Genomic DNA, 12,507 nt, shown 5'->3' on the forward strand with positions numbered 1-12,507 from the left:
GGCTTCCCTGGTTTGCTCCCTGCAGGACCGGACCAGCGCAGAATAATCCTCCTTGGAGGTGAATCCCGTCCTCCATCCTTTGTAGGCCTTCCTTTTTAAGGTTATCTAAGCCTCCATGTGAAAAGTCAGAATCATAGAGAAGCAGGGCTGGCAGTGACCTCTCCAGGCCACCCGGTCCAACCACCTGACAAAGGCAGAACCATCCATATCCAAGCCCACTGTCTAACCTCTTAACAAAACTAATCAGTCCACCCTGACATAACACAAGACATAACCTAATTTGCCACAGGTAAAACAGCAGCCAACATCCTGCTTCTGTAGTTATTAATAAAGACTCAGGAGATCCCAGGAGAAGGGCCATGCCCCCCTGTTACAGAAGGCAAAAACCCACACAGTCCACACCAATCTAACCATGGGTAAAATTCCTTCCTGACCCCAAATCCGGTGATCAGACCAAGACCCTTTAGCCAGGAACCTGTGGGTTTCAGTCCCAGCAGGAACACTGGCACACCCTAGTCGAAGTTCCCAGCCTTGGCTGAAACCAACACCCAATGCTTTCAAGGAAGTCTTAAAAAAAAAAACAACCTTGACAGCACAAGGGGAAGGTGGTGCGAGGAGGGAGAAGGGGGAGATGAGGAATTCTCTCCCAGACCCATGTAGCAGCCAGGAAAGCCCAGAAACATAGGAAGTCCACCCCTCTAGAACACAGGCATAGCTGTGCTTAGATCAACCGCAACCAGTGACTGCCCAACCTCTTCTTGAACACCTCAAGTGATGGAGTCCACAACTTCCTTAAGCAATCTATTCTGCTTCCTCATTGTTCTAACGGTGAAGAAGTTCTTCCTGATATCAAATCGAAACCTAATTTGCTGCAACAACAAGCCAGTGGTCCATATCTTGCTTTCTGCAGCATGAAAGCAAGCAGCATTTTCCCTTTTTTTTGTGACAGCCTTTCAAATATGTGAGGACTGCTACCATACACCATAGACCTTAGCTTCTCAATCTGAGGCTTCAGTTCTCCTTCCCAGTGCACTGAGTGTAGTACTGCAAGCTTTTGTAATCATTCTGGGAAATGAAGAGTTTACATTTGGCATGAGGATGAGGCAGAAGTACTGTGAAAGTTGACTCATGCCTATTCTCCACAGCACAGGACCAGCCTTTCTGGCAGGTGCCACAAATTACCTCAGAACTATCTTCAAGCGGCACTCTTATCCCATTGCCCTGCCCGATGTTCTGCTCTGTTTTCTGTTTTGTGTTCCCTGTTCAATCTCCTGCCCCGTCTTCTGTCCATTTGCTGCCTGTCCCCTCCCCAGTATGTCATGTGCCACTTGGGGCACTCATACCCAGGTTGTCCACCCCCACTCTACACCAAGGTTGCTTCAGTGCTACAGGAACCAAGTTCTTTGGTACAGCAGATAAGGAATTGATATAAAGAATGAAAAATTTACAGACACCCCTCTTACCAGAATCTAAGCAGTAAATGGATTTTTTTTTTTCAAAAGTTACAACCATTTGGAAACCAGTCAGTGTAACAAATACCACTAGTTTCAGAGACTATACTTGCCCTCTGCCTGTCCTCTGAATCTCACTTGGTTTTGTTTTTCTCCCTGCCATGTTGCGATAAGGAGCCACACAAACAAGAGAAAGAATCCAACTGGCTATACTCAAAGTACGGTAAACATACATTTCAAAATGAAATACCTTATTTTTCTCCAGATAACATACACCTTTTTTTCCCAAAGAACAGCTGCTGGAAATTGGCATGTGTATTAAAAGCAAGAAAATATGGTAAGAGCAGTTTCTGCCACTTTCTGCCAAGCAAGATTGCAAATAATTCTACACAGGATCCACAGGGATCAAAACAATGAGCAGGCTCAGCTCCCTAGTTGCTGCTATAGTTACTTACTGAGGGGACATGTCTTTTTTCCTTCATTCTGTCTTTCAAAAACAAGGTGCGGACCCTATTCTAAGGCATGCTGTATGCAAGAAAACATGATAAATATTATTCTCTTTTAGCCACAATAGTCCAAGGATATATGTGAAAAAGTAGTTAAGAAATTTTAGAACTTGTCATTTGTAATTGGGAGCATCCCATGACAACGATTTCAAAAAAAAAAAGAAAATCTTCAGAGGTCAAAGGTTACTAATGGTGCTGAGCCAAGGCAGCTGAAATGCAGCAGTATTTAAAAAACAAAATATTCTCTTGGTAATACATTCTGAAGTGTTTTGAAGCAATCTGAGCTGATGGAGCTCCATGAACAATCCCAATGCTTGAGAAGAATCACTTGACCAATGTGTGATAAAAGTAGCTAAGCAGGAAATAAGTTACCTTAAGATAAGGATGCACTTTCCATTGACATCAAGATAAATGCAAGTCCATGGAAAAAGGTTCACAGAGTGACAAAAAATTATAAATTGGATTTGGAAATTGTTAACACAAAATAAAGGAGCTGTTTCCGTTAGCTGGAACTCTACTTTAATCTGCAAGACCGAGCCAACAACGTTGCTGTCAACTGAACAAACATTCAGTTTGAACCTTGATTAACCTTGTGTTTTACCCTCAATACCACCACATTCATTTCTGGCAGCATTTGACATTTTCTTGCATGACTCTACAAACAGCCATTGGTAGAATTATGTAGTGAAAACAAAACAAACAAGTAAATAAATGGAAGTATATTCAACTGAAAAAAAACAAGAAATTGATGACAGTGTAGTTTCAACTCTGCCTTCATCAAACATTTAAAAGCCAGGATGCTGGCTACCAAAATTCTGAGTTTTGAAAAATAATAAATTTGGCAGCTTATTTTTTTTAAGCCTACTGCTCTTGGCACGTTTAGGATTCATGTTTTCAAGGTTTTCTCTACAACCATAAAAACTAGAAGTTTTTTAAAAAGCAATATTCTTGGGTAAAAACATTACTTCAGCATCTGGAGCTTTAATAAAATTGCCAAACGTCAGGAGATGTGACATCACTGAGGTTTCAACATCCATTTTCAGACTTGGATTTCTAACAAATCCCTACCCATTACTTTCACTCTAAACTTCCTGAAATTTTGCTTTTTAAAAATAAATTCTCAGCATTGACGAGAAACCTCACATGCCTGTGATGACCTTGGCTACTGAACACATCCCAGTCATCATGCAAGTAAGTATACATTAGCCAAGTAACTCAATCATCCCAGTGTCTACAGTTACAAAATCTATGAATAATTGTGGCCTTACTACATGCTAGTTGCTTAATCATTCATAACCCCTGCAGAGCCATGAAAGATTAAGCTGTATCAGAAAATAATTCCTTTCAAAATTACAATGAATTCTCTTTAGATATTGAGCTTTATTAATAAATACTTATTTTAATATACTAATTTACTCAGTAGACCATGCCTTTTCATATCACTAAACTGATAAAGGAGAGAATGATTATAAATAAAAAAACTCTCAATCAGGAGTCACAGAACATGCAGAGAAAAAAATGCAAGAAACCAAGGTGTTAAATCCATCCACCCTTACACCCCCAGAATGGAGCGCCCTGCTACAGGGCTTCATAATAGACCTAAGTGGTAGTTCCCCTTGTTACATCACTTTCATGATTGCTTGCCGCAGGCATACAAAGCTAAACATTCTCCTCAGTTCAAGAGAAAATTTCTCAGATGATATTAAAACAAATTTAAATGTCCTGGACCTGCTGTTTTTCTTTTAGCAGCCCTGTTTTTAAATTGCTATTTTAAGCTAAAAACAGATTTTTTTTTTTAAAAAGGAACAACCATGAAACTTCCATTTAGTCCCACCATTCTGCATGTTTAAATTAATAGAGCAATTTTGCAAAATCTATTCCAGCTCTGGCTAAAAGAAATGTAGTTATCTTGTACAGATGCCAATGTATTAAATGTAGCTGAACACAGCATGTGGTACTACTTACATTTAAAGGCCTTCACCATTGTTTATTTAGTGTGCGTGCGTGCGTGTGTATGTGTATTAAAATACCGGTATTTGAAAGACTTTTGCAAATGCATCCAAGGGCTGCAACATCCCAAAGCAAGAGAGTTTCATTTCTGGTTTTTTCTTCAGTATGTAGCCTCAGTTTATTCTGACACTTGCAATATTCTCTTCCAACATAATGCCAAAAAAGGAGGAGTTTGTATCACTATATAAGACCTGATATCATGACAGGAATATACAACAACACTTATTAATGCAATATCACATCCGAAGCAGCAAATACCATAAAGGAACTAGTGTACAACACTAAGCAAATGCAAAGACAGTAAACCTACACAGCTTCTAGATCTTCTCCTTTCATTTTTTGAACACCAAGTAGCATATTACCTGTTTTCCCAGCTCCACTTTCCCCAGTAATAAGAATGCACTGGTCCTTATCTTGGTCCCTCAAGGATCTGTATGCTTCATCTGACAGAGCGAATCTGGAAAGTTAAAAATAACCAGTTTAGAATATAGCAAATATCACAAAGACTATATATTAGTGTTTTTCAACCTGTGGGTCACGAATTTATGGAAGGGCTGTGAACAAACTTTAAAAAAGATCAACACATTTTAAAAACAGAATTTCCTTTAAAGGAGAAAAACTTGGGAAACCGTGGCTTTCCCCTTGCAGGCTGCTAGAGTTCCAGCTGGCAAGAGGCTGCTAGGGACCCCCCATGCCCCACACACATAACCCCCTCTACTCCACACATCCACCTCACACACTGCGGGGGCTAGGGCCTGGGGTGCAGTAGTTCAGTAGTGAGGGGTACTGGGTTGGGACTGGCCATCGAAGTTTATAAATGGGTCCTGGTATAAAAAGGTTCACAACCACTACTATATATGATCTATTCTTCAGGTCCAGATGGAAGTAATATACTAGTACAATGGGGGGCAAATTTCTAGGCAGGTGTGCCACAAATTAGCCCCACATCTACCAAGTTCCACTCCTATCCCTCTCCCCCACCCAACCTGCGGTTCTGCTTCCAGCTTCCTGCCTGCCTACTCTAATGCTCTGCTTTCTGCTCCCTGCCCTATCTGCCATTGTGCTGCGTGTTCCCTCCCCTGTACTAGAATATAGTAATAGTTTTCCGTAAGAACTACTCTAAAGCTTCTTAAAAGCAAGTAAAGTCAAATATGGATTTCTTAAATATTTAAATAAATGTATTAGTGAATGGACATGAATAAGAAATGGAAATGACCTTCTACCACAACATTCCATATAATCATTCTTTTAGTCCCCAGTTTAGAAAATACTGGTGTTCTACATAGAACTATGCAAATAATTAACTTTTGTTTTTCTAACCAAACTGTGAGCAGGAGCAGGGGGAAGCGGGTATTTGGTGGGTTAAACTGAACACAGTTTCAGATGGGGGGGGGCGAGGGAAGAGAGTTTCACTCTTTATTTAAACTGTTTCAGCAAGTTTAGGAACACAACCATGTTGCAAAATAAAAAAGCAACCACTGTATACTTTTCAGGGGTTGTTGTGGATTTGAGAGAGGGAATTAGTGAAACCAATTTAATAAGTTCAAAAAAAATCACTGGCAATTTTAGTAAATCAAATTCTGCTTTTTTCAGCAAGTAGAACATTTAATTAAAAATTTCACTCTGTTCTACTACCAGGAATATTCTACTTAAGCGGTAAATGTAAATTTGCAAACCACAATATGATACAATATTATATGTAATGCAATACAATATTATATCAGTTTGCTATTACAACTAGTTTTGTGCTTAGGATTGTATAGCATGTTATATCCAAAAACATGATTTTACATATCCTTTCTACAAAGTCGGAAACCCCTCCCAAAAACCTTATAAAATATAGACTGATTATAGACATTTAAAACATGAAGTGTCAATGAATAGCTCAAAATTGTTCCTCTGAATACTTAAAGTGTTTTCTGAAAAGCAGATTTACAGACATTTGGAAAACAATCAATCAGGGTGCAAATATTTTGGAGTTAAGAACAGATCAAAAATTAGTATCATCCCTGAACTGGCTTTGGCTTTTAGTGGTACTTGTAACATCCAAGAACTTAAAACACTGGCCTGAGTTTTGAGCCCAAAAGTGCTCTCTTGTCAAGTGCCAGTGTTTATTGTGAAGAAAACCAGGAGGTATGAATTAAGTTCAGTTTTCTTGACTGGTTTTCATTTCAGGCAGTTACATCATATGTTTGTGTCACATGTATATGTATTTCCCAGTTTACAGAACAAAGCACTCTGGAAACAAATTTGGAATCCATTTTCAAAAACCTAAACAAGAAGTATGTAATACAGCAGAAGAACAGAATCTAAATAATACATTAAAAGGGCACTTCTGAATTTTATGCAACTTCATAAAGAGGCATTCACCACCACCAACAAAAAATAAATGCCAGATATGATCAGGACTAGGAAACATGCAGCTTTGGTAAAGCAATTTAAAGCATGTATTCTCATATAACATACAATCTACAATTCATAAAAGTACACCTGCTATTGTGTATTATATAGTAACTAAAAGCATTTTGAAAAATACAAAGACCTAAGCTGACGTAAAATGCTTAATATTAATATTGCATCTATAAATGCAATTCTGGAGTTCTGTACTTGGCTTAAGTCTAGATAGACTTGCAATATTTGTCATGAAAATGTAAAGCCTTCCATATTGTTACACTGCCCCATGCTTAGTATTTAACTCTACATATATACTGCTTATTATATGAATATGATGAATGCCATGATTAGTATTGCCATGGACACCACAACAGCTAACACTGCCCTGTACATCAAGCTGCCCTGCGATGCCTCTGGTCACAACTCAAAAGGACTGGCAGCTGCTGCTTTAGAGGGGTGGTGCCCGACTGATGATTCAGTGCCACAGTGGTGCTCATATGGTAGTATTCAACCTGGATTCACAGGCTGGATCCTGTCTGCACAGCCATGCCATCCAGACTGTTGGGGCTCTTCAAAGATCCAGAAAAGCCCTAGGTGCTGCCTTTGTCAGAGTTGCACAAGCAGCCTCTGCCACAGCAACAGCTGACCGCACCACCATAACTGGCACAGCAGCAGCCAGCTCTGCCCCACACCTGGCCACGGAGCTGTCCTGCTAAGAAGTCTGGGGACTGGTCCATCCATGATCCAGCATGTGGGGCCAGCCTAAGTAGACCAACTCCATGGACTGGCTGCATGCCTCTCATCCAACTTGTGAGGCCAGAGGAGTTGGGTGCCACTGCTCTAGAGCAGGGGTAGGCAACATTTTTGGCCAGAGTGCCAAGAAACCTATAATGTCTACTTTGTAAGGTGCTAGATTGCTGGCATGCCAGAAGAACAAAACTGGGATGGAAGGGTACATGACAGGATGCACTGCATATTAATATTGTTAATAATTATAAATGTTCCTTTTTTGGGATGAGAGAGAGGAAAAAAAGAAAGAGAAAACAAACAGAAAAAAGAGGAGAGAGAGAGAATAAGGGGGGAAGAAAAAAGAGAGAAAAAGGACATCAGAGAGAGAAAAGAGGAGAGAAAAAAGAGAGGAGAAACAAAGAAGAAAGAAAAAGAGAAAGCAGAAAACAGAAGAGAAAAATAAGGGGATCGGGAAATAAGAGAAACAAAAGGGAGAAAAAATAGAAACAAAAAGAGAGAACAAAGGAGAAGGAAAAAAGAGAGGAGAGGATGAAAAGACGAAAGAGAAAAAGAGAAGAGAAAAAAGAAGGGAAGAGAGAGGAGAGGAGGAAAGAGAAAAGAGAATCAAAAAAGAAAGAGAGACAAAAGAGGAGACAAAAGAGGGGAGAAAAAAAGGAGAGAAAAGAGAAAGAAAAAAGGAAAGAAGAAAAAGAACAACTGAGAGAAGAAAAAGAGAAGAGAAAAAAGGCCAAATAAGGAAAAGATAGGGACCTACCAAAGTCACGTCAGAAGTGGGATTTGCAGCAGGACTATTAATTTTGCAGGTTCCCCCTCCCCATCGATTGGTAGAGGGGCTGCACAAGTGGTTTGCCCAAGACTGGCAGGGAGGCAAAAACTGTAGTTTTAAACTTGGTGCCATTTTTGTCTCCCCGCCACTGATTGGCTGAGAGGCCGTGGAGCCGCTCTAATTAAAAAAGAGATGATTATTAACACCTGTGGAATAAAAAGTTTATAAAGGAATCAGATGTTAATGAATCACAAATTCAATTGACACTGTCCCTGCTGCCTGAACAAAAATGCTGCTACCACTGTCTGGACTGGTGCAGGACCCACCTCTAGTTGCAAGTATCAGTCCTAGCCGGGTTGTTGCTGGACAAACACAGATACTTTCACTCCCAGCTGGAGCCCCAGCCTCTTAGCCAAAATAATGCTATCATGCTGTGGAAGGCATCAGCCACCACATTAGAAGTTGCATACTGTGGCCATTAAACAAAATAACAGAATGTAATCTCATTTAGTTTGAGAGAGACTTTGGTGCCCGTGGCTGCCAGGTTACAAAGCTGGTATATAGCACACCACACATTATGAATAAAAGTGTTACCTACTATATCATCACCCTTATTTCTTCCGCAAGTGCTGGGCATGTTATTTTTTTAATGCTAACAAGGCCTAGCCTCACTTAGTTTAAGACAGGAGGAGAACGAAGCTCAAGAAAATTCACAAAAGCCAAAGTCCAGCAAATGGAAAAACGCTAAATACCATCTGGTATATCATATTTAAGAACAAGTGATCTGCAGGCCACTCTTAGGCACAATAAGGTCACGCCTCTTAAATCCTCTCGATATACATGGTTGCATTAGAATTAAAACAGATTCTAAAACTTGCATTATTGTTCTAGAGACCCAAGCATCTTTTGCATTTACATTTCACTGTTCACGCAGAGGTGAAAATGTGCTTGTTACAAGAAGCAGGCTCCAATGTTTTTAGCACTGATTTTTGATATGGCCAACATTTTACAACACTTGCAAAGGAAAGAGTCAGCTGCTGCCAAGAGACCATGAGACACTTCCTGGCAGAAACTGGACAGTCAGGAAACCTAAATCCGGTAGCAAGCAACTTTACCAGATTCTCTTACTGGACATTCTTAGGAAGTAAACAGTATTTGTTAAAGGTGCTGCAAATTTCCTTGTAAAGTTGGCCTGCCTCTTCAAAAGTCTTAGCTTGGTAGATATTGTGCTTAATAAACATCCTTCAATGCAGTCTATGCAGAAATGAGGCAAGATGCAGTGGGATCACAGAGGAAAGGAGCAAAATTGGACAAAGTGTTTTCAGGCAGTGCAAGGAATATTATTAAAACATGCTGTAGTTTCCATTAGTCTGTTTCAACAAGAAAGCTATCATCTTCAGGGTTTGGCAACATACAGCCTGTCAAGTGGGTGTCCCAGGGCCGGTTTGATCATTGGCCCACCCACTTGTCTTAAGGCTAACCACCTACCTACCTCGCCTGCTATGCCTCAATGATAATGATTGAAAGATGATAACAAGGTGAGAGGCTGCCCATTTACTTGCCCTGATGCCAAGGACCTAAATACACAGCTCCAACCTCTCCTATACCATGTCCCATGCCTCACAGATGGCATCCATATTGCTCCAATGCCTCCCACTGAGACCTGTGCTCCAGAGTCTCACATGGGACTCATTACCCACTGGAGCTCACCGTTGTGCCCTCACACTGGGCTCTCCTGCAATCCATCGCTCGGGGCTCCCAGCCCCTATCTACTCAGGGCTCCAAGCCCGGCTTGGGACCCTCTCAGTCTCCACTATGACCCCATACTGGGGCTCCCTCATCTCCTGCCCTACACTGGGCCTCACAAAGCCCCTTGCTTGAGGAGCTTCGCATCTAGCTTAGGGCCCCACACCGCTGGATCCTTACACCCAGCTTCTTGATGCAGCCTCAGAGCTCGAAGTGAGTCTAGGCACTGCCTCCAGTCCCTTCCTAACCTGGACCTTGCCTCTGGACTCACCATGAGCCTTGAATCCTGCTTTGTTCCTCAGAGTGTGGTCCCCTAGCCTTTCCCCTCCATGGGGTCACCCACAAGGCAGCAGGGAGACTGAAGCTTTCTGGTGCCCCATACTAGCCCTTCACTGGGGGGAGCACAGATGTAGCATTTGCTGGAGATTGGCCTTCCACTGGCAGTCCCACCATGCCACCCAAACCCAGCAGGGTGTAGTTTTAGGTCATGCCTCAGGACCAGAAACTTCTGCCATCCCCATAGCTCCTACCCTTACCTCCAAGATGGTATGAGCAGCAGCTCCAACCAGGTGCTGTTCTCCTGGCTGCTAGCAGCAGACTGCTGGCTACACTGCAGAGCCCTCCTTTTATATTGAACAGTTGGTCCCTGTTCCCAATCCAGTAATTGGGCCTGATTGGAAGTGCAGCCACTTGCAAGCTGCTTGGCTGTTTGCTCATGCCCCTTTCAGTAACAGAGCACACCCTGTTACTCCATAACAGAACAGACGTTCAGCACAGTCTAGTTTACAAATGGCAAAACCTGGTTTAAGATTTGCACCCCCTCTCCCCTCCCCCCCGCCAACAAAGAGTGAATGTGTGTTCTGTTCCCTACCGACTTAACCTATGCTGCTTACAGAAAACCATGTAACTTAGATTAATTCCACCTTGAGCTTTTAAATATTTATACCTAGCCTTTCAGAGTTATCAGCACATTCCTGATTCACATATGGAATTTATCTGCTTACAAATCATTTGTATATATTAAGACTACTAAATATTCAAGTTTTGAAATGACACAAATCAAAGTCTATTTTAATATTCTAATGAGCATAAAGCATTAATGAGTCACCTTGGGTGTGTCTACACAAAACATTTACTGCATAGTAGACTAATTACCTGCACAGTAAAAGTCACATGTCTACACATGCACCCCTCTTAGGCTGGAACAAGCTAATTTACTCCACGTGTAGCCACTGCAGCGCACATGTAGCCACTGTCCTGGCTGGCTGGGACATGTGGGTGCTTCAGTGTGGGGGCTATCTGCCCCAGCAAGCCCCTCCACAGCACACTGAGCTGGGGGAGCAGGTGAAGATGCATGCGCAGGAGCAATAAACTCGAGTTTATTCAAGCACATGATTATACACATGCATCCCTTGGAAGCCAAAATGTTTTTCTCCTTTAAAGTCTAATGACAGGAAATATATTATCGCAGGTCAACAGAGTTTTAAGTCATTTCTGTCTAAAGTCCCTCATCTTATCCATTTCAGCCACAAATACATGGTGCTTATTCGTCTGACAGAGGTAAAGTTAACATTCTGTATAATCCTACAGAGCCTCAAAATATTTAAATGGCATAGCAAAAGATTACATCCCATACACAGAAGAGCCAATACGATTTAAAACTCCTTAACAAATTTCCTAAATTTAAGTTTTACAATGGTTCAGCAATGCTTATCCAGATGCTCAGGCTGTGCCTACCACACACGTTTAATTCTAGAAGGCGTCGTCATGGATTTATTTTAGTAGCAGACATTTTAAGAATTCTCTGTATTCGTGGCACTGCACTCACAGCATCAGTGCCATTTATGTCACAGTTTGGAACACAGATCTTCTTCTAAAATAAAAACGAAAACTCATCCATCACATCTAACTTAATGATACAACATTATTCTTGAGTACTTTATTAACAAAATTTTTAAAATCTTTTTCTGTGTAATAAAAAGGGAATCTCTGTTTTTGGCTAAATAAATTCCCACTTTGTTACACACCTTTAAAACTGTATGATGCCCAGTAAAAAAAAAAAGAAGAAGAAGAAAAAAGAAATCTACTTCGTGTATTATAATTTAATGCTTATAGACCACAAAGACTCTTAATACTCCTTTTCTCTCAGTAACATTAACATGTTTTCTGTGAGGTCAACATTTCTGACTATAAATGTAAACCACATGCCACTCTTCTGAGCCACCATATAATTACAGGGCCTAAGTAAATCTTTTGAATAGTTCCTGTTTGAAAATCATATGTTTTTAATTATTTTGTATCAGCAATGTCATTCACCACACTTTATAATACACTCTTTTTCATTTTAAGTTTTCATGTAAAAGGCAACATGTTATTCTCCTACCACATCAAGAGCATAATATTTAAAGGAATGCTTTTTAGCTAAGTTTTAAGTATAGGAACAATTTGAAACTTAAATGATACCCATACCTATTGGTTAAGATACTCCTTGTTTCAAAACCATACCAGGCCATGCAGTTTTAAAACAGCTGAATTTATCCCTCTAATTTTAAAAACTTTTTTATCTTGGCCTTTTATTGATGGATGCGCTTTCGTGCTGGAGTACATTATCATAAAGGATTTCCCAATATCTATGTTCTATGTTCTTCGATGTTATTTCTAACTATACTGTTTCATTGACATTGCACTCAGGAGTACTACACACATAAATAAACCCACTTCACTAACCACCACCCACCTTCTCTAACCTCTTTTATGTTTCAACAGTACTCCAATGAAAAAGGGAAACAATTTCCCAATTCTGTATCCATAAGGAAATTTCTCAGAAGTCTTAACCAACTATTATTTCTTATCCCTCTCTGAAGTCCTCTTTCCCCTATCCATT

The 12,507-nt window shown here is 40.6% G+C and overlaps 1 protein-coding gene across 6 annotated transcripts in view; it reads right to left on the bottom strand.

Moving 5' to 3' along the window:
* MYO1B (myosin IB) overlaps nucleotides 1-12,507 on the bottom strand; it is a 183,936-nt gene that overhangs the window by 89,060 nt on the left and 82,369 nt on the right. For all 6 annotated transcript variants that reach the window (XM_019554102.1, XM_019554106.1, XM_019554104.1 and 3 more), the window contains one exon: nucleotides 4,330-4,424. In XM_019554102.1, coding sequence (XP_019409647.1) covers nucleotides 4,330-4,424 — 95 coding nt within the window. The remainder of the gene's footprint in view (nucleotides 1-4,329; nucleotides 4,425-12,507) is intronic.

The sequence above is a fragment of the Crocodylus porosus genome, unplaced genomic scaffold (assembly GCF_001723895.1).
Source record: "Crocodylus porosus isolate Cpor-Errol unplaced genomic scaffold, CroPor_comp1, whole genome shotgun sequence".
Classification (NCBI taxonomy): Eukaryota; Metazoa; Chordata; order Crocodylia; family Crocodylidae; genus Crocodylus; species Crocodylus porosus.